We start from the raw sequence: 27187 nt of genomic DNA, 5'->3' as shown, positions 1-27187 counted from the left end.
ATGTCAATCAGTTACCCTAACTGCTTATAGGAAACTAACAGCTTGATTTCTCACTTCTACAAAAGCTCTGAATGAAGGAGTGATCCTTTTCACACAATAAAACAGGCGATAATTGTTAGTTACTTTGTAAGTATCCTTTGTAACCAAAACAAGAGGTGTTATAACTATGTTTACACAAACTTATCCGAAGAAAATCGGAACGGATTAAACTTGCACGAAACGCGCATGTAAATAGGACGCTCGAATGGATCAAATCTCAAGCCGGCTTGAGGCTTAATCCGATCCGTTTGAAGACGACGCATGTAAACAGGGTTAGTGTTACAGTACACAATGTTAACGTAACAGAGCTGAAAGTATTACAATCATTTAATGTTTTAAGTTCGTGAAAATTTGGTTATCTCGGAGGGAAAACTGGTTGGATTTGTAGATTGGGGTGAACCAGATGAAACAAAATTGGCAACACATATTCTTGGTAATGAAACTAACTTGTTTAAACTGCAGTACTTCATAAAATTACTGAATTTCGACACTTTTTTTTATGTTAGCACCATCAAAAGGGAAATTTCATGTCCAATTGCTTGGTTTCCTACCAATTCAACACCAGCAACTAAGATAGCACTAATGTTCTGAAAGGTTGTATTTGAACTGAAAAAAATGGGGTTGAAATCTATGCGCTTGTGGCGGATGGTAACTCCATAAACAGAAAATGCTTTTTGTTGCTGAGCGGTCTAAAAAGCCTACGACTGGACAAACCTTTTGTCGCACCCATACCATTTTTGGCGAATCGGCAAATATTTTTATGCTCTGATCCTTCACAGTTCACATCTATTAAAAGTAAGGATGATTACATTGTGTTGCAGTCGATCCAACTAACAAAGGCATTTGTTTTGCAGACTGCTAGAAACTCTCTATTTCCAAACCAGTTGCACTAGATATATGAATATGGGCACAGGAGCTGGTGATATTCTGTGGAGCCATGTCTTACAACTTTACACGAAAGAGCAAAAAAGTTCTATTCTAAGCAGAACCAAATTGTCAAAATCTCATATTGCACTGAATCCTATAGTGAAGTATGGAATTCTAACATTTCAGTTTACAAATTTAACCTAACAACTAGCTGCACGGGCAAAACAATTTTACTGTAGTGTTAGAACAAATCATCTGCAAGGGGTTATAATTGGTTGTGTGCAATGAGAAGTAATTTCCATGCACTTATATCATGAATTCAACAAGAATGGCTCTTTCATTCGGCTCTTATTTGATATGCGAAATCCGGAAAATAAAATTACATGTTAAGGCCCGTTTACACTGTGCTTAGCGGCGCTCAACCTAACCTTGCGACCCCTTCCGTTTGTTTACACTCCGATTCGGTGCGTACGTAAGTGTACCTGTAACATCGTAAATCACTCAACCGTAACCTACGTCACATCTTGTATGGTGTGATTGCACCACAATGCCAGAATCCCCTATGACGTAACAATACCATTGTAGTTTATTTCTCTATACTGTGCTTTTGGCCATTTAGTATTGAGTTTAGTTTGAACCACGTGTAGTTCGTTAGTTGCTGACTTGAATTTGCAGCCGTTAGATAAAGTAATACAAGTGACTAAATATAATTTGTTTGTCATTAATAGATGGTAGTGCTTTATAAACTAAAAAAATCTGAGGAAAAGGAATAATGTTGCCTTTGCAAGGTAAGCTTGATTTGCATTTCAGTTGCCCGACTTGCCGTACATTTCAATTATCGTTTTTTTGTGTGTGTAGAAATCTTTTTGACGATTTCAAGACATTTGTTTCTTTGATAGGCTACCCTGGTCCAAAACTCTGGTAAGCTTTATTTCTGCCGGCATAAAATTAATTTCTGTTTCCCATTTTTGAGTGAATGTTCTCTTTGCAGAAAACCGTGTCTACCGTGAACGTGACGTGATTACCGTGTCGTATTGAACCGTGTTGACGTGTAAAATAAATTCACGCGTTTCCAGAAATTGGACTTCTCTGGTGTGACGCCAGCGCGGTACCAGGCGCGCAAATTCCTGACTTTACATTAAAGTTTTCAGAGTTTCCTGAAAATAAAGTTTTCAGAGTTTGCTGAAAATAAAGTTTTCAGAGTGGCTGAAAATAAAGTTTTCAAAGTTACCTGTAAATAAAGTTTCCAGAGGCTACTATATCCAAGGATTCCAGAGTTATCTGTAAAGCGACTTTCGCCACGATGGCTGAAGATTTGGAAAAGACACTGTCTCCGATGGAATCGCCGGTCCCTACACGTTTGAGACCATTTGCTGCGCAACCGGTCCCAACCTACGACGATCTACGCCGATGTGCAGATAAATTGAATAGCTGGTATGTTGTGGCTGAAACTGGCATTCTAAATAAAGAGCACTCCACGTTGCGAGTGGCTCAAAAACAAATTGACGAAAACTACACGATACTTCACAGTATGTACGATGCATTTATTAATTCATGTAACGACCCAAAGAAACTTGCTGCTTCCAAAGAAGATTTAAAATCTCTTGAACACAGCAAACTTGAATTCGAAAATAGAGTTTCAGAGCTACCGCCTTCCAAAATGCCTGACTCACTGCCAGAACTTGTGCTAAGTCCGCAGTTCAGGGCACCTACGCGATCCTGGCAACCAGCAAAAAACGGCGCCAGCAACCACGCAAAGGGTGCACTTTCGACCCCAATATCTCGCGAACCAAACAAAGCTGAACAAAAAAAATTTAACACAATACTTTTGTAAGCATTATCAAACCATCGATGGCATTGGTTTGAAAAAATATCAAAACCACAAATATTAATACGCTTATGAATATGACTGCTTAATGCTCTTTAACGCGTTTCGCAGAATAAAAGCCACTGACATATTCTGTTTCTGCAGAACATGCCGTTTTCAAAAAGCCCTAACTGGTTATTCTAATTTCAGGGCCCCTACTGTTGTCTCTAGTAGGACATCACGGTCTGGCCGCTCACGTATATCTAGCGCGAGCACATCCGCTTCTGCGAAAATTTGCCGAGAGGCTAAGGTAGAGGGGGAGCTGGCATTACTTCGCCTCAATCGATGAAGAAAACGATCTCGCCAAGCAACAGGCGGAAGCAGAAACGAAAAGGCGAAAGGTAAAGGCTAAATACGATTTTCAGGCTGCCGACGCAAGAGCTAGAATCCTAAATGAAGACGACGAACGTTTATCACAAATGGACAAGAGGTCCGACGAGGAAGAGATTCCAGACGTAGTAGCGGTTTTCCCCGATGTAGCCTCCAATGACGGTCCAATGACATCCTCTGCTGCTCGGAACTGTACGTTTCCTATTCGAGATAGAGAAGAACCACAGGAAAGCATGCGTCCCAATGTACGTGTACCTGTGTCGAAAGCTCAATCAGTTGTTAAAGTGAACGAAGAAAACCCAGCTGTGCTTCCATGCATAGTGAAGGCAGTTGGAGAGGGCATGAGTATGCCGAAGCCCGATCAAATGACGTTCTCGGGCAATCCTACAGATTATTGGATGTTTGTACGCTACTTTGAATCCAATCTCGAATGGAAAACACGAAGCGATGATATGCGACTAACACTGCTTACAAACCAGTGCAAAGGAAAAGCGAGGTCTTTAATTACACATTGCTTTGTTCTAGATACGGAAGAAGGTTATACCAAGGCAAGAAGCATTCTTTATGAGAACTTCGGCAAGCCCTACATAGTTGCTAGAGCTTTTGTTGAAGAGTTAACTAAGGGTCCGAACTTAAAACCGGACGATGCTACTGGTATGCGCACTTATGCGCAGACTATGAGGAAATGTCTGCTGGTACTTCGCCAGCTAGGAGATTTTGCTGATCTTAACACAGTTGACCGTTTAGTGGCTCTTGCAAATAGGCTCCTGTACGAGTCGCAAAAGCTCTGGCGCCGCCGAGTCGCGCAGACTGTAAGGAAAACTGGTAGAGAAGCGGATTTTGCCGATCTCGTTGAGTTCGTCGAAGAAGAGTCTGCCGTTGTAAATACTTTACCTGGTCAATTGTGTGTTTCCCAAAAGGCTGAAGAAAAGAAGTGCCCCGCAAAACCCGGTGGGAGGAACGTTACCTGTGCGACTGTGACCACAAACCAGAGTCCTGCTCCTGTGTCACCAATAAACTGCCCGTATTGTAAACGAAATCACGTGTTGGGAAGATGTGAAGTGTTCGGCAGAAAGTCCAAGGTGCAGAGAAGAGAGTTTCTAAGAGATAAGTTTATGTGCTTTAACTGTTTTGGTTATCGACATACGTCAAGGGTGTGTACCCAGCCCAGTGCCTGTACTGTGGGAGGCTGCAACCTTTCACACCACACGTTGCTACATGAAAATATGCAAAATTCCGTGCGTTAGGACATACGCACATGCTTCAGAGAGATACAGCAGAGCTCCACGCAGCGAACCTTCTAATGGACAGACATCGAGTTCTACAGCCAGGTGCAACGCGATAAAGAACTGTCATTCGTCGTACTTTTCTGTTATTCCAGTAAAAATTCGGTCGAACGGTCAGGAGATCATAACGAACGCGTTCCTCGACCAAGGGTCTGACACATGCTTCTATGACAAAAGGTTGGCAGATCTGCTTCCAATAAGGGGAAGACCAAAACGAGTTACGATGTCCAGCGTCGGAAGAAGACCGGCGAACCACAGCGGAATCAGCGCAAGTTTCAGCGTTTTGTCACTAGATGAAAATGAAGAGATTAGTGTCGACAACGCTCTGTCCATCGACACCATACCGGTTGAGCCAAATCCGACGCAAACGAAGTCGGAAGTGAACAGGTTTCCACACCTACAGGGTTTGGAATTTCCTGAGTTGGATGAAGGAGAGGTGCTACTACTTATCGGCACTGACGTTCCATATGCACATAGAGTACTGGAAATGAGAACAGGGGAACGCAAGCAAACTTTTGCTGCGAGAACCCCGCTTGGATGGCCACTTGTTGGCCCATCCGTCTGCTATCCTGCTGTTGATAATATTTCGGTAAACTTCTTTAGATGCAAAGAGACCCAGGAACTAAGCGGTGATTTTTGGGTGGACGAATTTGTACAAGACCCAAACGACTTGCCCTTTCCTACGTCAGTTGAAGACCGAAAGGTGCTACGCATGATGAAGAGCTCAGTGAAACATACGGACAGACATTTTTATTTGCCTCTTCCGTGGCGAAGTGATGTCACTTTACCGAAAGACAGCCGTCACATGGCTGAACGACGGCTTTGGTCGCTAAAGAAACGCTTTTCGCGTGACGTCTCTCTTAAAGACAAGTATGTCCAGAAGATGCAAGACTACATTGATAAGGGCTACGCAGAAGAAGTTACAGATGGCTACGCAGAAGAAGTTACAAATGAAGAAGCCGAGGACGCTTTAGGCAAAACTCAATGGTATTTGCCGCATCATCCAGTTTGCCACCCACGCAAACCCGAAAAGGTACGCATCGTTTTTGATTGCGCAGCGCAGCACAGAGGATTGTCTCTTAACGACGCCTTGCTGCAAGGTCCCGATTAGGTTAATAGTTTAATCGGTGTCTTGGAACGATTTCGTATGAACAGTATTGCTCTGGTAGCGGACGTGGAAGCAATGTTCCACCAGGTCCGCGTTCACAAGTCTGACATTGATGCTTTAAGGTTTTTGTGGTGGCCGGGGGGAGATTTATCCCGAACGCCCACCGTTCATCGTATGCTCGTGCACATTTTTGGCGCCATGTCATCGCCCAGCTGCGCCACATTCTGCTTGCGTGAAACCGCCGAGCAGTTCGGAAAAATGTTTGATGAAGACGTTGGGGACATTGTCCGCAATGATTTTTACGTAGACGATTGTTTGACGTCAGCCGAAACAGTCGAGCGCGCCACCGAGTTGGTCAAGCAACTACGTGCCTTGCTGAAGGAAGGAGAATTTCGCCTGACCAAATGGCTATCTAACGATCAACGTGTCTTGGATCAAATTCCAGAGGCAGAGAGAGCAAAAGCGCTGACCGATGTAAACTTGGACGCTTCCGTAAAAGAGCGCGTTCTGGGTGTTTACCGGCGGGTACAGAATGACGAATTTGGATTCAGCATAACTGACACGATGCAAGGCAAGAAATTTACCCGACGCAATATTTTATGTGCTGTTAACACGCTTTATGACCCTTTGAGTTTTGCCGCACCTGTAACTTTGATTGCTAAGGTGTTACAACAGGAAATAGTCCGACATAAGCTGGGGTGGGATAACGAGCTGCTTAAAGACGATATTGAAGAATGGCGACGCTGGCTTTCTCAATTGCCGGAGCTCGAGAAGTTAACACTTCCCCGCTGCTTTAAGCCTCCTACCTTCGGCTCAGTCGCGAAGTGCGAGATCCATTTTTCGGATGCTTCAACTCAAGGCTATGGAATTGTGTCCTACCTTCGTCTGGAAGATGCTGATGGAAAGTCCACTGCTCGTTTCTATTTGGCAAATCGAAGGTGACACCCCCGAAAACCGAAAGCATTCCGAGGCTTGAACTTGCTGCTGCTGTCCTAGCTGTAAAAGCGGACAAATGGCTTCGACGCCAACTAAAATTTGATAACTGCGACTCCGTGTTTTGGACAGACTCGTGTGCCGTCCGACAAAGTATTTACAACCAAAGCAAACGCTTTGGTACGTTTGTTGCCAACAGGTTGGCCGAAATTCATCGACAGACAAGTCCTGATCAATGGAGGCACGTAAATTCCCAGCTAAACCCCGCCGATGATGCTTCGCGAGGTTTGTCCGTGCACAAGCTCATCCGCTCTCGATGGCTGACTGGTCCAAAGTTTCTTTGGCAAACTAAAGATCGATGGCCAACCCCGCCGGAGTTGAAGACTCATCTTCCTCCAGAGTTTCCAGCCAGCTGATATTCATCTTTTCATAACCTGACGACAACGGTCGCGTGGCTGCTGCGTTTTAAGTCGTTCCTGCGCTCAAAGATTTCCGTGCCCACCGGCAAGCTGAGCGTGGATGAGCTGAAGGATGCGGAGTTCGAGATAATAAAGTATGTGCAACGCCAGTGTTTCGCTCCTGCTATCGTCGTTTTGTCCAGCGACGGACAATCCGATAGGGAGCTGCAAAAGAAATTGAAGAATTCGCCACACGATAACTCGCTGGTGAAACTTAGCCCCCAGGTTTTTAATGGTCTACATCGACTTGGGGGGAGATTGGAAAAAGCACCCATTGCCTTTGACGCAAAACACCCGATTATACTGCCGTATGATCACAAACTAACGAGAATGATTATTCAGAGCCATCATCACGAAGTTGGCCATTGTGGAACTGCTCATACCTGGACTTCACTGCGCCAGCGCTTCTGGATTATTAAGGGAGGCGCCGCTGTAAGGAAGGAACTCAGCAATTGCATGCTGTGTCGCAAGAGAACCGTACGACGAGGACAACAGCAAATGGCAGAACTGCCATTCGCCCGATTGAAGCCTGATGAGCCACCGTTTACTTACGTTGGCATTGACTACTTCGGTCCAGTCATGGTGAAGCGAGGAAGAAGTAAAACGAAAAGTTATGGGTGCATATTCACCTGCTTGACTATGCGAGCTGTGCACATCGAGGTGGCACCTGATTTATCCACTGATGCATTTATCAATGCCCTGCGTCGATTCATAGGAAGAAGAAGCCGACCTAAGGAGATATACAGCGATAATGGCACGAGCTTCGTTGGTGCTGAAAGAGTTTTGCGTGAGCAGTCCCGACTAGAGTCGTACTTCAAACGACAAGACATCAAGTGGCATTTTAATTGTCCCGCTGCTTCCCACATGGGAGGTTCGTGGGAGAGAATGATAAGATCTATTCGTCGCAGTTGCCCGACTTGCCGTACATTTCAATTATCGTTTTTTGTGTGTGTAGAAATCTTTTTGACGATTTCAAGATATTTGTATCTTTGATAGGTTACCCTGGTCCAAAACTCTGGTAAGCTTTATTTCTGCCGGCATAAAATTAATTTCTGTTTCCCATTTTTGAGTGAATGTTCTCTTTGCAGAAAACCGTGTCTACCGTGAACGTGACGTGATTACCGTGTCGTATTGAACCGTGTTGACGTGTAAAATAAATTCACGCGTTTCCAGAAATTGGACTTCTCTGGTGTGACGCCAGCGCGGTACCAGGCGCGCAAATTCCTGACGTTACAGTACCAAATAACATACTCGACGTCATTTTTAGCTCACAGTGACTATTGATGGATGGTTACCTATTTTAGATTCGAAAAAGCTTTGTATGAATCTAAATTAAATGGTATTTTGTCAGTAAACCTGATTTTGCATCTCGGTAATCATATAGGATTGTTCAGGATGTTGTTGTATAGATATTTGGCATGTTTATCTTACTTTTATGTTTTTATAGCATGTAGTCCCCTGTGCTGGTCAGAATGTACATTTTAAATGCACATAATTTAAATATGTAAACACAAACAACTTCACATACAATCATAACAATGTAATAAACAATTAAGATTGAGGCGAATAGCGTTCCATCATTTATTTTTGGCAAATGAACCAACTTTTCAAATCCAAACCCGCCCACAGCGATAACACAAACCGTTTGCGCAGGTTCAAGCCAGTGGCGTAGCAGCCATTTGGCGGTTCTGGCTCTGCGCCAGGGGCGGCAGGCTGCAAGGGGGCGACAAAATGACTCAAAGGGACACTTCTGGATAAAAGTCAATATTTTTCAAAAAACGTTTTTTGTTCTTATAAAAATGAAAACTTTATCAGGATTCTGAATCTGTAAGACTTTTTCCATAATTCAAATTGTTTATTTGTCAAAACTCACTTCAAAGTGAGGCAACTAAGACCTTCAGGGGCACCTCCAGTTGTAAAGCACACAGAACATGGTTGTCTCTTACAAACACAAGTCCCTTGAGGAAAAACAACTCAAACAGCTAGATTCAACCATTTCCAGCCGGTTTTCGCTGGAGCGAGAAACTGATCTTTGTTTTTCTGGTGAACTCAGTATCAGTAAGGTTGTGGTATGAGAAGGTGTTTCTCTTTGTGCTAGGAATTTTTCGAGCTAGAAAAAGCTTTACTCATGATTATATTTTTCTAGGCAAACACTTGGCTTAGTGAACCAGTAGTCTAATTGCTCATTAACAGATACTTTTGACTCTATTACTATAGCATAGCTTACCAATATCTTGGAAAAAGAGAAAGCTTACCAATATCTTGGAAAAGAGAAAGAGCTGATGACAGTGATGTTACTCCTACATGCAGTGCTGTATCCCCAACAGAGTTGGGCATGGATCCGGAAAACCGGATCGTGATCCGGCAGGATCTTCGTTTTTTGACCGATATCGGATCCGGATACTACTTTACAGCTGCCGAATCAGGATCCGGATTATCCGATCCAGTTTTTGTACAACATACTCAGGAAAAATAATATAATATTTGTGAATTTTTGTTGTATAAAATACGGTATCATTCTTTCCCCTGCATACTAAGTGCATATTGCATAGGCCTAGTGCACAAAATAAAATGCATATATGCGAGACTTAGTGGCGAAACACTGAATAACTTAACTATAACCAACTAATACTTGGAAACTGTGCTTCCATTGGAAATGTAAAAGGAAGAGAGGTTAGCGCTGGCCACTGAGCGCCTTGTCAAATTCTGTAGACTTTGTAGTGCTGCACTAGGCTAGCTAGATTTTCTTGTCAAAAGATATCACAGAGTAGTTGATACTTGATTCCACATTCTTAGGAAGTTGGGCTAGCTGTAGTAGCTAGCATTTAGGTAACCATTGGATACTACTAGTGCTATGGAAAATGAAATTGCCCAAGGTTTGAGGGAGGGAAAGTTTGTGTCAAAAATAACTTATGGAAGGAAAAAGTGAAGTGTGGAAGCATATTCAGCTGATCTATAGGCCTAATAATGGTAATTTAGACGAATATATTGGTTATGTCATTTGCAACAACTGCAAAATGCTGATGAAACATGACAGAGCAAAAAGTGGGACAACTCATTTGAATAATCATATACAAAGGTGCAAGAAGAATTCTGTAAACCGCTAACCAAAAATAACCAGTTGTTTCACCCAACCAGCGGTTCCAAATCTGCCAAACTTCAGGTGCAGGAGGCAACTGTTAAGTTCATTGCCACTGATGTTATGCCATTATATGCAATAGAAAGTGATGGCCTGGTGGGTCTAATTCAAACTTGCATCCAGATAGGTGCGAAACATCGCAATACATCGGCTAAGTCTCTTTTGCCATCAAGATATTTTGTAAAGAGAAAAATTGTTGAAAGATCGAAAGATATAAAACGAAATCTGGCGGAGGAAGTTAAGTTAGCCATTGAATGTCATGGCTTGATTGGAGTGACAACTGATATGTGGTCAGATTTGAAAAGCCGGCACTGCATTAGCTTAACAGTGCATTATGTAATGGAGAAAAAGCTAAAAGCACAAGTTCTTGCAGTACATGAATTTCCAGATGAACGTAAAACAGGCGAAAACATTAGGAAATGCCTCGAAAGTGTATGCAGCAAATTAGGAATCTTGATGGAAATATTAATGAAGTGTTGCTTTGTAACAGATCAAGGGAGTAACATTAAACTTGCTTTGGCTAATTTCAAAAGACAGCCGTGTGCTTGTCACATGCTGGCAACAGTAGTTAGACATACACTGCAGTTGGACCATTTAAGTAAATCAGTGCTTCCAATGAGCAAGGATGACTCAGATATGGTGTTTGTTACACAGGTTCAAACACGTGTATCTGCTGTGAAGTCTGTCATATCATATTTGAAAAGATCTGGTCTTAACAACAAGCTATCTACTACAGTAAAGCAGTCAAATGCTACTAGGTGGAATTCCACAGTGACAATGTTAAAATCATTTGTTGACATTGATGAGAAAGTTGATGAGATTCTTACTGCTGAGGGGCAACAAAGTAGATTAGAAGATATTGACTTGAGTGTTATACGACTGTTAATTAAGTTTTTGGACCCATTTTTGTAAGCTACCGAAGCCCTTGAAGGTGAACTGCAACCAACCATTCATCATGTTTTCCTATAGTATGCAAAACTGAAGAAGAATGTGCAATCAAAAGCCTTAGATCCACCTTTAATGCAATTTTTAAAGTCACGAGCACTGCAAGCTTTAAATGATAAGTTTGAAATTACACTCATGCACAAACTTGCTTTGTTTGTAAATCCAAAATTTAAAACATTGCTTCCTTTAAGTCCAGAACAGAAAGAGGAAGTGTTCAGTTATGCACAGGAGCTTTTGGATGAGCTTCATACTCGTAACAGCAGTACATCTGTGGTACTTTACTGGAACATTCTTATGCTCCACCACCAAGCAACAATTAAGAAGGTTTTTAGTATTGATGATAAGTTTAGTGAATGGCAAGAAGATGGATCATTCAGTTCTGCAGACACCGAAATTGAAGCATACTCCAAAGCTACATTTGGGGATGCATTTACTAATGAATTTTATGAAAAAGGGCAGTTGAATCTTATCCAGTTTTGGACTTGTAAAAAAATATTGAGGAAAATTCCCAAATTAAGCAGACTAGCAGTTGGAGTACTTAGTGTGCCAGCCTCAAGTGCATCTAGTGAAAGAGCCTTTAGTGTTTGTGGCAACACTGTCACAAAAAAGCACATTCAACGATCATCTTCAACTGTAGATTCATTGCTTGTTGTAAATTCTTTTTTTAAAAGAACAAATAGAGTGGAGAGCAAATAAATAGTTGCTTAATCATTGAACTAGTAATTGTAGTTCAATAGAGGTTATATTTCTTTTATGTTGTGAGGTGTTAATATTTCTTTTTTGTTTCAGGCTAGATGTTACATTTAGATCATTTTTGTAGTGAACTAAACAGTTGTAATAAAATTAGAAAATTTTCGGATATTTTTCGGATCGGATCTTATTGTTGCTCGAAAATTTTGGATCAGGATCGGATCGGAGCAGAAAATCACAATTCAGGATCGGATTTCGGATCTTAAATTTCCCGATCCGCCCACCTCTGCTTCATAGGTGGAAGGTGGCGACACCTAGTGGATGAACAACCCAATTGGTTTTTGATTATTTTATTGGATTGTAGGTTGGGCTACAGTCAAACTTCGATACTATGCCACCCTCGCTACTATACCACTTTTGATCGTCACCAACTAAATTCAATAGAAAATATATTTACTATGCCACCCCTTACCCTTGATACTATGACACATGAGAGTACAGTATTACTGTATTAACGGTCTGGATTGAAAAATTGACAATTTTCGGTTTGAGCTCATGATAAAACATGAAAAACAAATCGTTGAGTAAACAAACATGGTCATGTTAAGAGGTTTCACGGCTTTTCAGCGAGTTATGTAAACGCAGTTCCGTGTAGCTAAACTCAAACATTATGTAAACCAACCCACCCTTCTCATCCTGTACTTTGCACTCGTCCATCAACACCTCCAGTACTGTGTCATCAACTGGGGGCGTGCATATTCAACTCATCTAAATCATTTTCAAATTCTTCAAAATAAGGCCATCAGAATAATCTCCAATGTTAGCATGACAACGCACCTGAAACCAATCTACTGCAAACTAGGCATTCTAACAATTCACAACTTGGTTCAAATGGAAATTATTAAGTTTGCATATAAACATGAAAAACACCACCTGCCTTCAGTATTTCAATCCTATTTCCAGGCCACTTCCGAAATTCACCACCACAACACAAGACAAAACCATGCTAAAACTTCTTTCATCCCCGCTGCGCAACAAATTTTGGAACCAAAAGCCTCAAATACCTTGCAGTAATCGTTTGGGCTGCAATCCCTAAACTAACTAAAACATTACCGTTTGCCAAATTCAAATCAAACATTAAAAACAAGCTATTGAATGAGACTTAGAGTTTGCTCGGCTTGGCAACGAAATCAGTCAACCACGTGCTCATAAATAAAACAATCCTGCCAAGCAGAACCATGTCCGTTGCTTTGTTATATCATGTGCTTTTCTGTTGTTGTTTCTGATTTCCATTCATTTTTTAGATTGTTTATTAGCTCCATTCTCCCCTTACTCTTCTTGTTCGTGTAAATTGTTAGCTTAGTTGTTTATTTCTCCAAAATTTATCGCTCGGTATCTTTTTGCCCTCTGCTACACCTTTTTAATTTCTGTTTACTTTGCTTTTCCAGATTGTTTATTTGCTTTTTAGTTTCCGTCAAATTTTTTTTCCACGTTTACTTTAATTACTTCGTTTTTGGACATTTGTCGCCCGCCATCTTTTTGCCACTGTCACCTTCTTGTGTAAGGGGTAGCTGACAGTATGACCACGTGGTCTTTCGCTGCCCCGCACGCATAATCTTTGTGTACAATCTATTTTCCTCGATTTAAGTGCAAATAAACTAAACTAAACTTACAACCAACCCTCGCTATTATGCCACCCTCGCTACTATGCCACTTTCTCTCGGTCCCAAAGGGTGGCATAGTATCGAAGTTTGACTGTATTTGCTATTCCAGAACCTGCATGGATGCATAATCATATTTGTTGTTTAACAACTAGAACTTACTTATTTATGCTCAAAAGTGATTACCTATAGCTTGTGAGGCCTTAAGCCACTGAAGCTCAGGCCCGTATGTGTGGAATCAAGGAAAAGCAGTTGCGCTGCCAAAACAAATAAAACCTTGAGAAGGGATGGACTACAGGAAATATAACTAAAGTTATTCTGCTAGTAAACATATTGACTATCATGGAGAATGTTATACCAATAGATCATTGGATCTACTTTATAGAACTGTGTTGACTGATTATTTTTAACTGTGGTTACTGCATGTATAATAAACAAACTTTTGGAGGACTGTTGAAATGAGTGATATAGTGTTTTAATTTAGGTACAACTGTTTTGTTCCATATAAAGAGTTGCAAATAAGTAAACTAATTTAAACCGTGAAGGAAAATAAATAGCCTGTGTAGCAAGGTCAAGACAAACTAATTTAACTTGCTGACAAATATTACTGGTCATATAGAGTGCTGTCAATAGCCAAACTTGCTAACCCTAATTTAGAGTATTGTAAGTAAATAGGTGTTTTGTTTCTTACATGTCATTATAAATAAATAAAAAAAAAAACAGGTGTAAACAAGAAAAGATAAAATAACTGAGAAAAGCTGCTCATATCAGGTGAGATAAGGGAAATAAATTTCTGACACTGCTGCATAGCTGTTTTTAGGTGGTAGCTATTCTGTACAACATTTTTTGGCACTATTCATTTTAATGTCACAAGAAAAACAACAAATTTGCTAGCACAAGTACATCTTCTCATCATTTACTTTATACTGTAGTAGTTTAGTTTTAATCCTGCATTTGCTCTCAAGCACACTACTTCAATTTGCTATTCAAGATCACTTCTGTTTTATTGTAAACTTACGACAAAATTTCAGCATGCACAAAAAAAATAACATATACATTGGTGGCACAGAACAACATTCCAAACTGAAAATACTTGTAGTTGTTTGGAACAACTATGCAAATGGCGTGCCTAGTGTACACTTATGTTAGAACTGCACTGTGTACAATTATAAACCATTCATCTCTGTAGGTTAGGAACAGTTTGTTGATCCCAAGTTATGGCATGCATAATGTGTTTAATTGCGTTGATAATAGGTGCTTGCACTAGAGACAATGAGGCATAATACACTGTATTTATGCCATGCAAACTTGCCTGCATGCAGTGCTCATCATATACAAAGTAAAATTTTGACATTGATTGATTGAAGGGGGTGCGTTGCTATCCTAAACAAACACATAGCATTAATAATAGAAAATATTTTGCATGAAGGCTATTTCAAACTCAATAAAAAGTATGAGTGTATAATCTAACATTAAAGAAGCATATATTGCTCAAAAGCGATTTTACACTCAATGAAAATTATGTGCGTACAATTTACTGCTATACATAACCTAATAAACATTACCTTCAGTTTAACATCCAAAATGCATCAGTATAGCAGGCACATGGCCACAAACAAAGCAAACTATCATCGTCTAACAGAGTTTAAAATGTATTTCTTCATCTGCTTTCGACACTAAGTGTGGTCAGAAACAGGCAACTGAATTGCTTCCGATTGTATATTAGCAGTAGCTACACAAACGCCATATGTTGCGTGGCGCGTACTATGGAAAGGTACGTCTAAGAAAAGAAAGTGTTTACCACGTCCATTATTTTTGTAGAGCAGTTGCTGAAGACCGAGTTCAGGAAATCCGTTGTTATTCATAACATGGCTTAAACTATTGATGCTTTTCATACTTACTGCTATAAGCGTAAGGTTTTACATCGCTGTCGTATTGGTATTTTAAACCATGTTAAGAATAACTGTAGGAGTTTCGAATTTCACGTTAAAGTTTGTTGAAGTTAAAATAATTTTTTGACAAAAAATGACCACAAAGCCTGCAACAACTTTATCGGATAACGTGTAGTTAAAAGTATAACCTGCGTTGGAAAACAGACCAGTTAACCACTAGACGTGCCATGAAAACACACTCAAGATACCACGGTTCATTTGATGGCCGCTGATTTAATCCGCCCCACATTACGTGCTCTGGTTTTTGTCAAACGTTTTTTTTTCATTTTGCTTCAACCTACATACTGTTGGAAACTGAGAAAATACCTACAAAAAAGTTTTTGGTCCTGTTCTGTGTGTAGTTTTTGTCAATTGTGCCTATACTACCTGGTCTCGCTTGAAAACATGTAACATTGTTTTGTAATAAATCCCTTTGATTGCCGTATCCATGCAAAGTTCAAGTGTGTTTTAATTAGATTTCCTTCATAATGGAAAAAAATATATTCGTCAATTTTTTTTCGAAAGTAATGTAATGCAAATAAAAACATTCAAGGTCCGCAACGTTGTAAATGTTTTGATTAACCTCAATGGTCACACTCACATACGGTGCTATTTTAATACGAAATCAACTGAATTTATCGCTGTCAGATCATCTAGATTGCATGCAGGGCCCTGGAGAGAGAAAAAATATGCTGATGCAAGTCAATTTCTGGGCCCTCCTTTGAACACTATTTGTGTGCTGATGATCAGGCGTTTAATACGTTTATTCGCCAAAAGAACAAACAAAAGCAAGTTAGCCGCACTCATTAAACAGCTTGGACAATAACGTCAAACCTTTAGAGTTTTAAAAACCTAAAATTCCTATATTTTACTGCATGCACTATAGCGTTCGTACAGCAAAGTAAACGCTCAAAAGCAAATATTGGTCTGGACATGTGCTGTGTTCCCTTAAACCAGGGGTCACCACAAACTTTTTTCAGCCCCAAGACATGGTATTTATAAAATTCCAAAATCTGGTTATGCGACTGTTAAACTGTATAGTTCAAGCTCAAGGGTCGGCAACGTTTAAGGCGAAGCGTGCCAAAGGCTGAATTTGAAGACCATGGCATGCTAAAAACTATAAACAAGCTGTGTAACAGGTTAAATTGTTACTTCAATATAAACACGCAAATCGATTGGCGTGCCATAAAAAAACACCTAGCGCGCCAACCTTGAAATGCGTGTTAGGGGTTGCGTCCCCTGGTATAGTTAGTCTCATCTTACGAGCAATGCTTGTATATTACGTCACAAGTAACGTAGGAAGGCAATTGTTTGCGCACAATCAACGCTTGTAGTCTTGTCTGTGACGTAACAAACTGGCTTTGAATCAATCATAGGTGTTGTAATCCTATGAAACTAGGTAGTATCAATTTCACATATCGCGACAGGAAAACTATCGTAGGGAGTAGTTTAATTTTTGAATGTTACAAAATTATCAATACGATTTCGCAAACCAAAAAATATGGTAGAGGGCCGGATGAAATGACCTCAAAAATATAAAATATATATACTCGGTATACCAACAAAAATACCTACAAATCGCACAGTAAAGTTCTGCTATTGTTTGGTTAAAACCAACTGAACAGGTTATCTGGAAAAAGATTTTGTGTTTTTGTTGGTATATCGAGTCAAGCCAAGTCTTTTCACAGCTGAGAAGACTCAAGTCAAGCTTTCGAAAAATGTGACTCAAGTCGGATGAGACCCCATTACTGCTAATTTGTTTAAAATAATAACTGCTTTGACGGTCATTTTCGCATAGGTACGTACAGACCAATTAAAAATGTTAATACGAAGGCAGACAGCAAAGTAAACGTCTTCACACACACACACACATACCTGTCGCTTTATCGCTTATGTACTTTAACAAATATGGTTCAATAAAGTACCTCGCTTCCTACCAAAGCTGTGACCAAAATAAATACGTGTAACAAATGCTATTATAACGTCCAGAAAACTCATCAGCACTATGTAGTCAGCGCAAATGTGCATAATTCTTACCAAACAACGGACACAAAAAAGTAGAAACATCAAAAAGAGATCTCGCTACTATTCGCGCATGCACCAACGTAACAATCATAAAACTTGTTGCATAGAGTTGCAATACAAACAAATCAAACTCCACATTCGGCAATCAGCATCAACATTTTTCAGTTTTAAAACAATTTTAAAAGTACTAATTTCACCCTGTAATCTTCAACTTAATAATTATGGCCCCCCTAGACTCTCACGGGCCCCGGTGCGGCGCATGTCGCAAAATTCGTGACACTTGGCAACTGTTGTTAAATCATCGGTCGTTTACGCTTTTCCTTATTACATGAAGCATTTCAGTTGTGGTGTTAATTAGATACGCAGCCAGGAAGGGATTAAATACCGCGCACAAGCAATAACTGACGCAACGTATCATAAACGAAACATTCCGACACTGTTGGTTTTGCATACCATCGGAAACCACCTTTACAGCTTTTCTTTAGGATTGTGAAATCAAAAATGGGTTCACCTACTTAGTATTTCAGGCTACCAGCAACTGATGCACGACCAATCTAAAAAAGGGGTCTGTAAGAAGGAGCATTTTAAATCCGCGAAGGCACATTTTCAATTTTATTTGTCACGCTTTGAGATTTAAATAAATGCATAAACGAACGTAATAACTGCGCGACCGGGTCAGTGAGAGCCAAACATTGGCTATCGAGTCAGTGTTGATGTTGAAGCAGCAAACAAAATGACATTAACCAATAAGGTGAAACACAACATGCAATATAGAACATAGATAGTACCAAGAACATAGCAATTGTTACAGAGTACGAAACTAGAAGTGTCATACAACGGTGTAAAACGAAATAAACAAATCGCTTGTATTTCGGAACACGTAGATAAGCCCCTTTTACATAGATGACATGAACTACAAAATACACATTGGTAATTAGAAAAGTGGCGACTAGTACGCCAGTTGAAACATACTACTCCTTTTTGCTTGCGTGTTTTTTCCGAAGTTTTGATTGTGGTAGACACATTTTCGCTGTTACTGCAATTGCCACTTTTTTTTGAAGATTTTAAGACATATTAATTTTATCTCGTTTAACTCATTGGAAGCCGCCTCAACACCGCTTGTTGAAAACCGCCATGCTCGTAATACATTTTCAATGTAAAAAAACGATTGGTAATCCTTTGAAGTACGTCAATTTCCACACAGTACCGAAATTGTTTTGCAAGTGTTCCTAGCTTTTTGTAAACACCTGCAAATTAATCTGGACATTTAAAGTTTTCGTTTTTGAGCAAATGTACAATACCTTGTTTCTAACACGAAAAAAAGCATGTTTTGGAAATACCAATACATGAAAAAGTGGAAACAGAAACGTTTTAACACTGCGAACGACATCAGTGCACAAATCTACATGTTAATTTGTATCGTGACTTGGATGAAAGAATTTACAAACTTTCTCATCGGGTTTCATAAAAAAAAAAATATATATGGCCAGAAACTTCAAGTTGAATAATGTAATAGCTGCATATTGCGCATTTGAAATTGTTCTAGGTAATTCCTGAACAACCGTAGTTAACAGTACCAGAATCTTCACTATATTAAACCGCACACCTTACTGTGGAGATACAAACGGGTACATGGCTTGGATCCAATACATCCTCCAACAACGAATGCAAAAACAGGAAACCGTATTGTGATCGTAAATACAATTGTTGAGTCTTAATCCTCATAAACATGCTTGTTTGTATGCTCGTCAGTTGAAAAAAAGTTTCTCAATGCACAAAATGGCGATGTTTGTGCAACCTATGTGCGATTAACGGTTGGTGAGTCTTGTCTTAATTCATTCTCCAAGATGACACGGTGCTTAGTACAACCGCCTTGATAGCAAGGTTGGTGGTTCTCATCCCAGATTTACCTCTAAGATCGCACTCAGAAACTATGACCGCATTGCAATTGTGACAGTTAAGCTTTTTTTCAACACGTTAGTAGACTCATTTTACACATTTAAAAACTAAACCGACGATTTGACCTAGTAGTTACATTGTCCAAACGAAGATAAAAAGGTTACCCCTTCGGAGTGGGAAAAATCTTTGAAGCTATACACACCATTTGCCAGTACTCTGAACCCATTGCATTGCAATCTATTCTGTACATAATTATAATGTTTAACAAGCATCAAATTCACAGACTTAGTTTTACACAAGTAATTTCATTTTCATGTATACTTGATCGAAGTAAATGAAATTTTCCTCAGCTACTTAGATATGCTTACATTTTACATTGAAAGTAATACACCAACTATACTAGTAACTTATTAGAATTGGGGACCTAGATATTAGGGTTGGTTCGGATATCAATAATTTCCACTACCCGGATAACGGATATTTTGAATTTAACTATCCGGTTAACCGGATAATAACAAGTCTATTACAACATCATCCAAGTGTGGCACAAATGTTGTTTTAGTTTATAATTGTCCAACATTTGTCAAGTTTGCGCCTTAACTGCTCAAGCAGTGTAGTTCTGAAAAAGAACTATACATCAGTTGTTTTACATTTTGCCCCACAGTCAATTTTTCTGAGTGAAAGTATGCCCCAAACATTGTTATTAAACCTATAGGCTACATTTCTTTTTCGAATCTCACAATTTGTCTTTCCGATTGAATCACTGTATAATGGATAAATTTTCTATTATATCAGTGTGACTTCAATTATTTCGTAATTTTAACATCAGTAGGGAATATGTACAACAAAGTGAATATTCGTATTAATTAGCATAAACATAAAGTCGTCTGTTGCACCTATCACTGCACGTTAACTCGTGTTTTCTAAAAATTATGTTAAAATGCATAAAACGCTTACGCGGCGCTATTCTTTTGTTATCCGGTTAACCGACACAAAAATATCCGGATATCGGATAGCAAAAAAACCCTTGGTTAATCGGTTAACCGGTTATCCGTTATCCGGATAATTCAACCCTACTAGATATATACCAGCACAAGTGCAAAGGTTGTATAATTTGTACCAGACACCAACAATACATAGAAAGCTGGTCAACTGATAACACAGAAAAAAAGACATACAAATTTCTTGACATAATTATACATGAAGTACACTTTTTCTTGAATAATTATTCGCAACGTTCATACCGCGTCGTCTATCTACGTCGTTTGCAGTACATATTAAGGTTGAACATAATCTTCAACACTGCCTGTACAATAAATAGAATTTATTAAAAGAAGATTGAAATAACAATCAACGAAAAAACATGTTGAATAAAACCACATTATTTGTCGGAAGACATTCCGATTTTCCCGGATTTTGCCTGCTTAAAATAGTTAGCGACTTTTAAAAAGCACACTCGCTTCCGTTACTGGAAAACATAAGTGTTATCTATTTGTACATACACCATAATTCAGTGATTCTCAACTTGTTTAAGGCTAGAGACCACCAGTTTACATTTTCAGTTTATTGCAAAATTGCCATAAAAAAAACATTTCTAAACACTGATCTTGTTCAGTGAGCTGTGTTATATCCACAACAATAGCAATAAACTGAAGCATTTTTGTTTGTATCTGTCGAAAAAAATTACATTTCTGACATGAATATTTTTTGAAAATGCTTTACTCCCAATCAAATTGTCCAGCGTAAATACTTCGAAGCGAAAGCTTTTTTGTTGCAATGCTTTATCTCTCAAGGTAAAACTAAAATATAGAACATAATTCCAAGTTTGAACAATTACTAAAGGTGACAACAATATAGCGCCAAATTTCAAAACTTTCTTCATGGTTGAGTAATTCTTAGACTAAGTTCGATTTCTATGACAAAAAAACTCCAGGAACTAATTTCTGTTTCCAATGAAAACAAGCAGAACATTTTCCCATATGCGCATAATTAGGATTATACCATGTAGCTTGTTTCAATATTTTTTACTAGTTAAGGTAACTGTAACCTTGAATCACTCTCACAAACAACTGTTATAAACAAGTCAATTTAAGTGGGTTATTTTTGTATTAAAATTAAATGCACGAAAATTAAATGCATTCTGTGTAAATATAAGCTATAATGATAAGTTTGTTTTTCTAGTCTTTTGGTTTATCATCATATTTTTATTCTTCCACTTTTCGTTCCTTTTCATATTTCTTCTAAATCACAATCTTCTTTACATCTTTCTTCTTCATCACCATGACAACAGTCAGAATGAGAATGATCAACATCATCAGGCAAAGAATCAAGATGAAAGAGATCTCCATCAGTAAATTAATGCCTCGATTGACCTCTAACAAATAGGTGTAATAGTAAAAACTTTTAAGTTTACAATGACTCATAGATTGGATTAAATTTCAACGCACCCATGTAATTGTGTTTTCAGCAAAAAATAACTTTTGAAACAAATTATAAGCAGACTTTTAATTGTGTCTTACCAAGGCAAGTTTTTCCATCTTTCGTCAGCAAATATCCTTGAGAACAATAGCAGTAAGCTGCACCAGTCGTGTCGATGCCACACATGTGAGAGCATCCCAATTCCTCCTACAAAGCAATTCACATCAGAGTTGAGTTTGTTTCGCTTGGCGAAAGAAAACATATTTGGTGACACAATTGCACTAAAAACGATCCTTAAGCCGGAAATAGATGCGTTATTGAACGCAAAAAAGGTAAATAAAGCATTAGACCCAGTGTATTTTATATGTCAAGGAAAAATACAAGTTTACCCTATTGCAAACAAGTTGGTCATCATTATCAAGTTCATGTGCAATGATAAAAGGTCCTAGAGAGATTTTCTTAGATGCATCATCAGTATCAACTGGGATTGATCTTTTGACTGGAATATCAGGTATCGGTCCAGAAGGACAGTTCTGATGAAATCAAGTTTGAATGTGAGATATAAAAATTAAACAAACGATTTACAGGTAGCGGGTAACAGCATACGCAGCAAATAGTTAATAGAAGAATATGATTCTTGGTAAGTTGCCACTTAGTCTGTGCAGCAATGTTAATAAAATATCATGGAAATACAGAGGTTGGCAATCATCTAATTTCGCTCAGTTTGATTGACATGATGATATGCATAATGATTTTTCATGTCGCTTTTATCTCAGTTAACCTTTTTAAGTAAACAGGGTGCATGAGTTCGCCACAACAACTTTAAGGGTTCACCAAGCCCAAAAAGGTTGAAGAGCACTGCTATAGATGACCCAGTGGTTAGTGTAACTGCCATGCCATGCCATCCTAAGGTTGGTGGTTCTAATCCCAGCTCGGCCTCCAAGATGACCCAGTGGTTAGCGCAACCGCCTTACAATCGCAGGGTTCGTGGTTCTAATCACAGCTATTTCTATCTGATAGAATGTTTAGAGCAACCTTCATGCGACAGGTTGGTGATTCTGAAGCTGGTTGATGGCCCACTTAAAGTCTCAATGTGTGCATCGAAATTAAGTTACAATTTATCATATTGGGTTAAAAATAGCTTTATAATCAACGTACATGTATACCACATAAAAAATACAACACACTGGGTTAAATCAAACCTGGTGCTGGAGAAGTACAATTGGCTTCGTCATCGTCAAAGTCAAAACAATCGTGATAACCATCGCATACATATTGTTGTGGAAGGCAGTAACCAGATCGGCATTGATACTCGTCAAGTCCACAATCTCCTGTGATGGTTAAATGAGAAAAACGTGATAATCAAGAAAAAATATGCCAAAATTTTGTTTTTAAGCTTTTGTTAGTCAAATGTAAGAATGCCATAAAAATTAACAATAAATTATAATTCCAGGAACAAACGACTTAATGGAACATGCCACACAAAAAAGAAATTCATACGCAATGATTTAAAAGCTAGTTTTGTTCATAAACTTATTGTTTTTTCTAACGTTTGGTTAAACAACACCTAATGACTTTGTACATGTAGATTTTCTATGAAACGTTACATGGCGTCCACTATAATAGTGTTTTGTCGCCTTGATGAATGTTTAAGAAAAACACTTGTCCCAACACATACAAATTGTTAAACATGCAATAAACTTTTTTTAAAAGAAGTTAATATCATTTACGGTTTATTACCAAAACACTCGTCAGCGAAATCAGCGTGACACGTAGGCTCTGTGCAGGCAGCGGCAATGTGACCGCATCTAGGGCCGCATTTGAACTCATGTGCTGTGCAGTTATCCAAAACTGCATGGAAAGAAAACAAATGTAATATTGCTAAACTTTACAAGCTCAAGGTTGGTTTACTATAGGGTCTTGTGTAGTCATCTATAGCGCTTGTTACATGCACGACTTTACATGCTTAAAGAGGGTTTCCCAACCAGTTTCGTGCAGTTAACCGTAGCGCTTGTTACTATCATAACTTTTCATGCTTTAAGTGGGTTTACTAAATAGTTTTGTGCAGTCATCTATAGCGCTTGTTACAGGCACGACTTTACATGCTTAAAGCGGATTTCCTAACGAGATTCGTGCAGTTAACCATAGCGCTTGTTACATTCACGACTTTACACTCTTAAAGCTGGTTTCCTAACAAGCTTCGTGCAGTCAACCATAGCGCTTGTAACAAGTACGACTTTACAAACTTAAAGTGGGTTTACTAACAAACTTTGTGCAGTCAACTACAGTGCTTGTTACATGCACGAATGTACTTGTGAGATTTTTGGACTTTTTGGCATAAAACTTGCCCGTTTCATATTCATGAAGAAGACAACCTCTCTCATCATCTCCACCGTCACAATCCCATCCATGGTCACAGCGGTGAGATCGAGGAATACAGGCTCCAGATTGGCATTAGAATTCGCCAGCTGCACAGTTTCCTACAACAAGGACAGAGTTGAATTGATCCATATTGTATTGCCTGTAAAGTGTTGATGCGATTTTACAGTTCTGCGTCTGTTGTGCCTAGTCCTGCACATTATGCTAGAAAGAAACTACAGTGTTTGACATGTGTTCACTTTTGGCTCATTATGACCTGGGACAACAACTTTTTTAGAACACTTGAAAACAGAAAATATCAAAAATTTCTTCTGTTAGGCGAAAATGTAAAACTAAACCAAGCAGTTAACATTACACGAACATGTGCCATCTATTTTTAAACCTAGGCACCTCCTTGGGACGAATCACGATCAAGGTTTTTAATAATGTGAAATTTTCCTAAGCAGTTAACATCAAACAAGCATGCGCCATCTACCGTTTCATCATAAAAATTATACCATCGCATACGGGAGTGACGTCACCAGCTGGGCAAACGTTTGTCTTGCACATAAACTCAATCGGTTTGCATTCCATAGAGGGAAGGCACTGGAACTCATGATATCGGCAACATTTAGTAACTAGAAGTGCAGAATATCGTAAACGCGTAAGGCAACGAAAACAATGGTTTCAAATTTATTTTGCAAAATTTAACACATATTTCAGTATCTTGTGATCACAATTAAAATCTCATTTACATTGATAAATAAACCCCTACCCAGCCAAATAAAAATAAAAAAAGTTCTAAATGAAAACGAAATAATAAGTTTTCTATCCAGCTTAGAATGTACATATTTAGTGCATATCAAATACTTTACGAGAGGCGAAGTTAACTTTTTGAAATACTGGAAGTAAACTGCTTTAAAACACTTTAATTTTGCTGCATGTCATTTTCTGCATGTACCAGAAAACAGTAAAAGATTTTCCTTTTTGCATGCTTTGGCTACAGACTATGATGCTACTTTTTTTCCTAATCTAAAAATAAATTAATTTGTCAATTACTCGTGCAATTGATTTTGTCATCCTCGTCAGCGCAATCTATTCTTCTGTTACATTTCCAATCGAGAGGAATACAGGATCCAGATTGACATTCGAATTCGTCACCTGCACAGTTTCCTGCAACAAAGAATAGAGTTAAATTGATGCTACTTTGTTTTGCCTTGTGGATAAATCAATGTAACAAAAAGAAATCAAATTCACATCTCCAACTTGTAGCGACCTCACTATCTATCACTTAAACGTTCCGAGCACGTTTCGGACTTGGCGCCGCTACGCAATAAAGCTTCGACCGATTCACTTGTGAATCTAACTTGACTGCAGCTGAAGACAGCTTCGACCGCTTAAAACAAATTCAAACTTGCCATTGCAATTAACCTTATGATTGTCACAGACGACCCAAAGATGACACTTCAACCCCGCTGAGACGCAATGATCTGTTTGACACAGAAACTTATGGTTTGCACACAATTTACCGGTTCCTGTAAACAAACAAACGTGTGTTACACATCATATGTCCGAGTGGTTAACTATGTCTTCATCTGTCCACAAGGTTGTGGGTTCAGATCCTGACACAATACGTTTTCATCGAAAAAATTTTCAATATCGAAAGTATACTGGAATTAATTTTCGTGTCAACGGCGGATTTTAAAAACACGCAATGTTCACTGCTGCGCACCTTTTACATTTTTTGTTTTCACGCGACGCTTGCTTAGCACCTTTTTTATTGTTTTGTTTTATTGATTCTGATTTTTTATTTGATTATAACTGATGTGACCATTCATATCACTGATAATGGCATGACCATTGGCGGAAACGTTTGAACAATAAACCATGCCTCTTTTTATGTCTATTTAGGCCGTTATTTTCATCACATTACGACGCATAACTGATTATAATCAGTGTGTTCCACAACTACTTATTGTGTTTAAGTTGTACAAGGCGTGAAAATCTACAAGCTTTGTTACCGGGTTGTATAAACACGATGACAAAAAACGCCAGAAACTTAAAGAAGAAAAATGCTATAGTTGTATATTTTGAAACCTGTTATAGCCCAGAAAAAAAATCTCAACAACATTAATACGCATTGCTTGACAAACAAAACGACGTCACCCAACACTAGTTACAATTACTTACGGATTGTTCTCCAGTCACTACATACATTAAAAACTCCTGAAAACATGGAGTACCAGCATCTTCACTACAACAAGCCGCCCACCTTACAGTGGAGGTACAAACTAATACGTGGCTATTCTAATCAGATGTGGACAACTAGATTTTCTTTTTATTTAAATTATATTAAAATTAGAGCATTTTATTGTTTGCAAATTAGATTAGAATTAGAATTACTACTTTCTTAAAAACTAGAAATTAAATTGGAATTCAAACTAGAATTAGATTTAAGCCAACTTTAGTTTGTTTTGTAGATTTGCACGATTAAAATCATACAACTCGGCGTATCTAAAACACGTTCCAACAAAGCGGATCTGGCCGTCAAGTCAAGTAGTTCTTAGCAGCATCAATTCGGAAATAGGTCGTAATTTTGACCAGAGATTTTCGTAATGTTCGTTTTTTTAACGTCGGCAGAAAGTTGCAATTGTACTCGCTTCCTCAGTTTTTCATAGAAAATACTGGTTTATATAACCTGATGATGCTAACGTAGTCAACTTTTACGCATGATCCTCTTTCATCTGACATACAAACTGTATTCTTTTTATTACCAGATTATGTGATGTCACAACAGCTAACGAGGTACTGCTTACGATTTAAAAATCGAAATCGTATAGGTACTATACGTCACAGTGCCATATTTAACTTAAAACCATGTTTTAGTGATGTAGTTTGGTCTTGGTATTTTTGCGCTTTGGATACGAAACGCATGCTCTGATCACATGCCTAAAAATGTCGTTTGACTAACTACCGTTTTAGGGAAAACTGAATTAGATTGGAATTAGAGCTTGATAATTCTAAATTAGATTAGAACTAAAATTACCACGATTTTGCTCTAATTTGCCCAAGTTAGATAGGATCCAGTGGCTAACGCAGTTTTTGGAAATGGTAAGTTGTGGACTTCCTAATTTTGTGAAAACAACGAATTTATGACGTTACAAAACGATGGCTGTTCTTAAGATATAGATATTTATATTGTACAGTGAACGACTTGTATTGAATGTGTTTTT

General features: G+C 38.7%; 2 protein-coding genes across 2 annotated transcripts; one reads left to right on the top strand and one right to left on the bottom strand.

The window, feature by feature from the left end:
• Window positions 1-2209: 2209 nt before the first annotated feature.
• LOC145219706 (uncharacterized) lies at window positions 2210-6846 on the top strand. The gene is made up of 5 exons (XM_080087030.1): window positions 2210-2666; window positions 3065-4214; window positions 4270-5376; window positions 5545-6435; window positions 6630-6846. Exons 1-5 carry the CDS (start codon window positions 2210-2212, stop codon window positions 6844-6846), a joined length of 3822 nt encoding a protein of 1273 aa, XP_079943156.1.
• A 15941-nt stretch (window positions 6847-22787) lies between these two features.
• On the bottom strand, window positions 22788-25375 carry LOC145219705 (uncharacterized). Its single transcript, XM_080087029.1, has 6 exons — window positions 25369-25375; window positions 25014-25127; window positions 24483-24592; window positions 23941-24076; window positions 23337-23447; window positions 22788-22927 (listed from the first exon to the last, which is right to left on the bottom strand). Exons 1-6 carry the CDS (start codon window positions 25373-25375, stop codon window positions 22788-22790), a joined length of 618 nt encoding a protein of 205 aa, XP_079943155.1.
• Window positions 25376-27187: the final 1812 nt, after the last annotated feature.

Source organism: Phallusia mammillata, chromosome 3 (genome assembly GCF_965637545.1).
Source record: "Phallusia mammillata chromosome 3, kaPhaMamm4.hap1.1, whole genome shotgun sequence".
Taxonomy (NCBI): domain Eukaryota; kingdom Metazoa; phylum Chordata; class Ascidiacea; order Phlebobranchia; family Ascidiidae; genus Phallusia; species Phallusia mammillata.
Note: the sequence above shows the minus strand (reverse complement) of the source record. Positions and strands in the feature narration are given on the sequence as shown.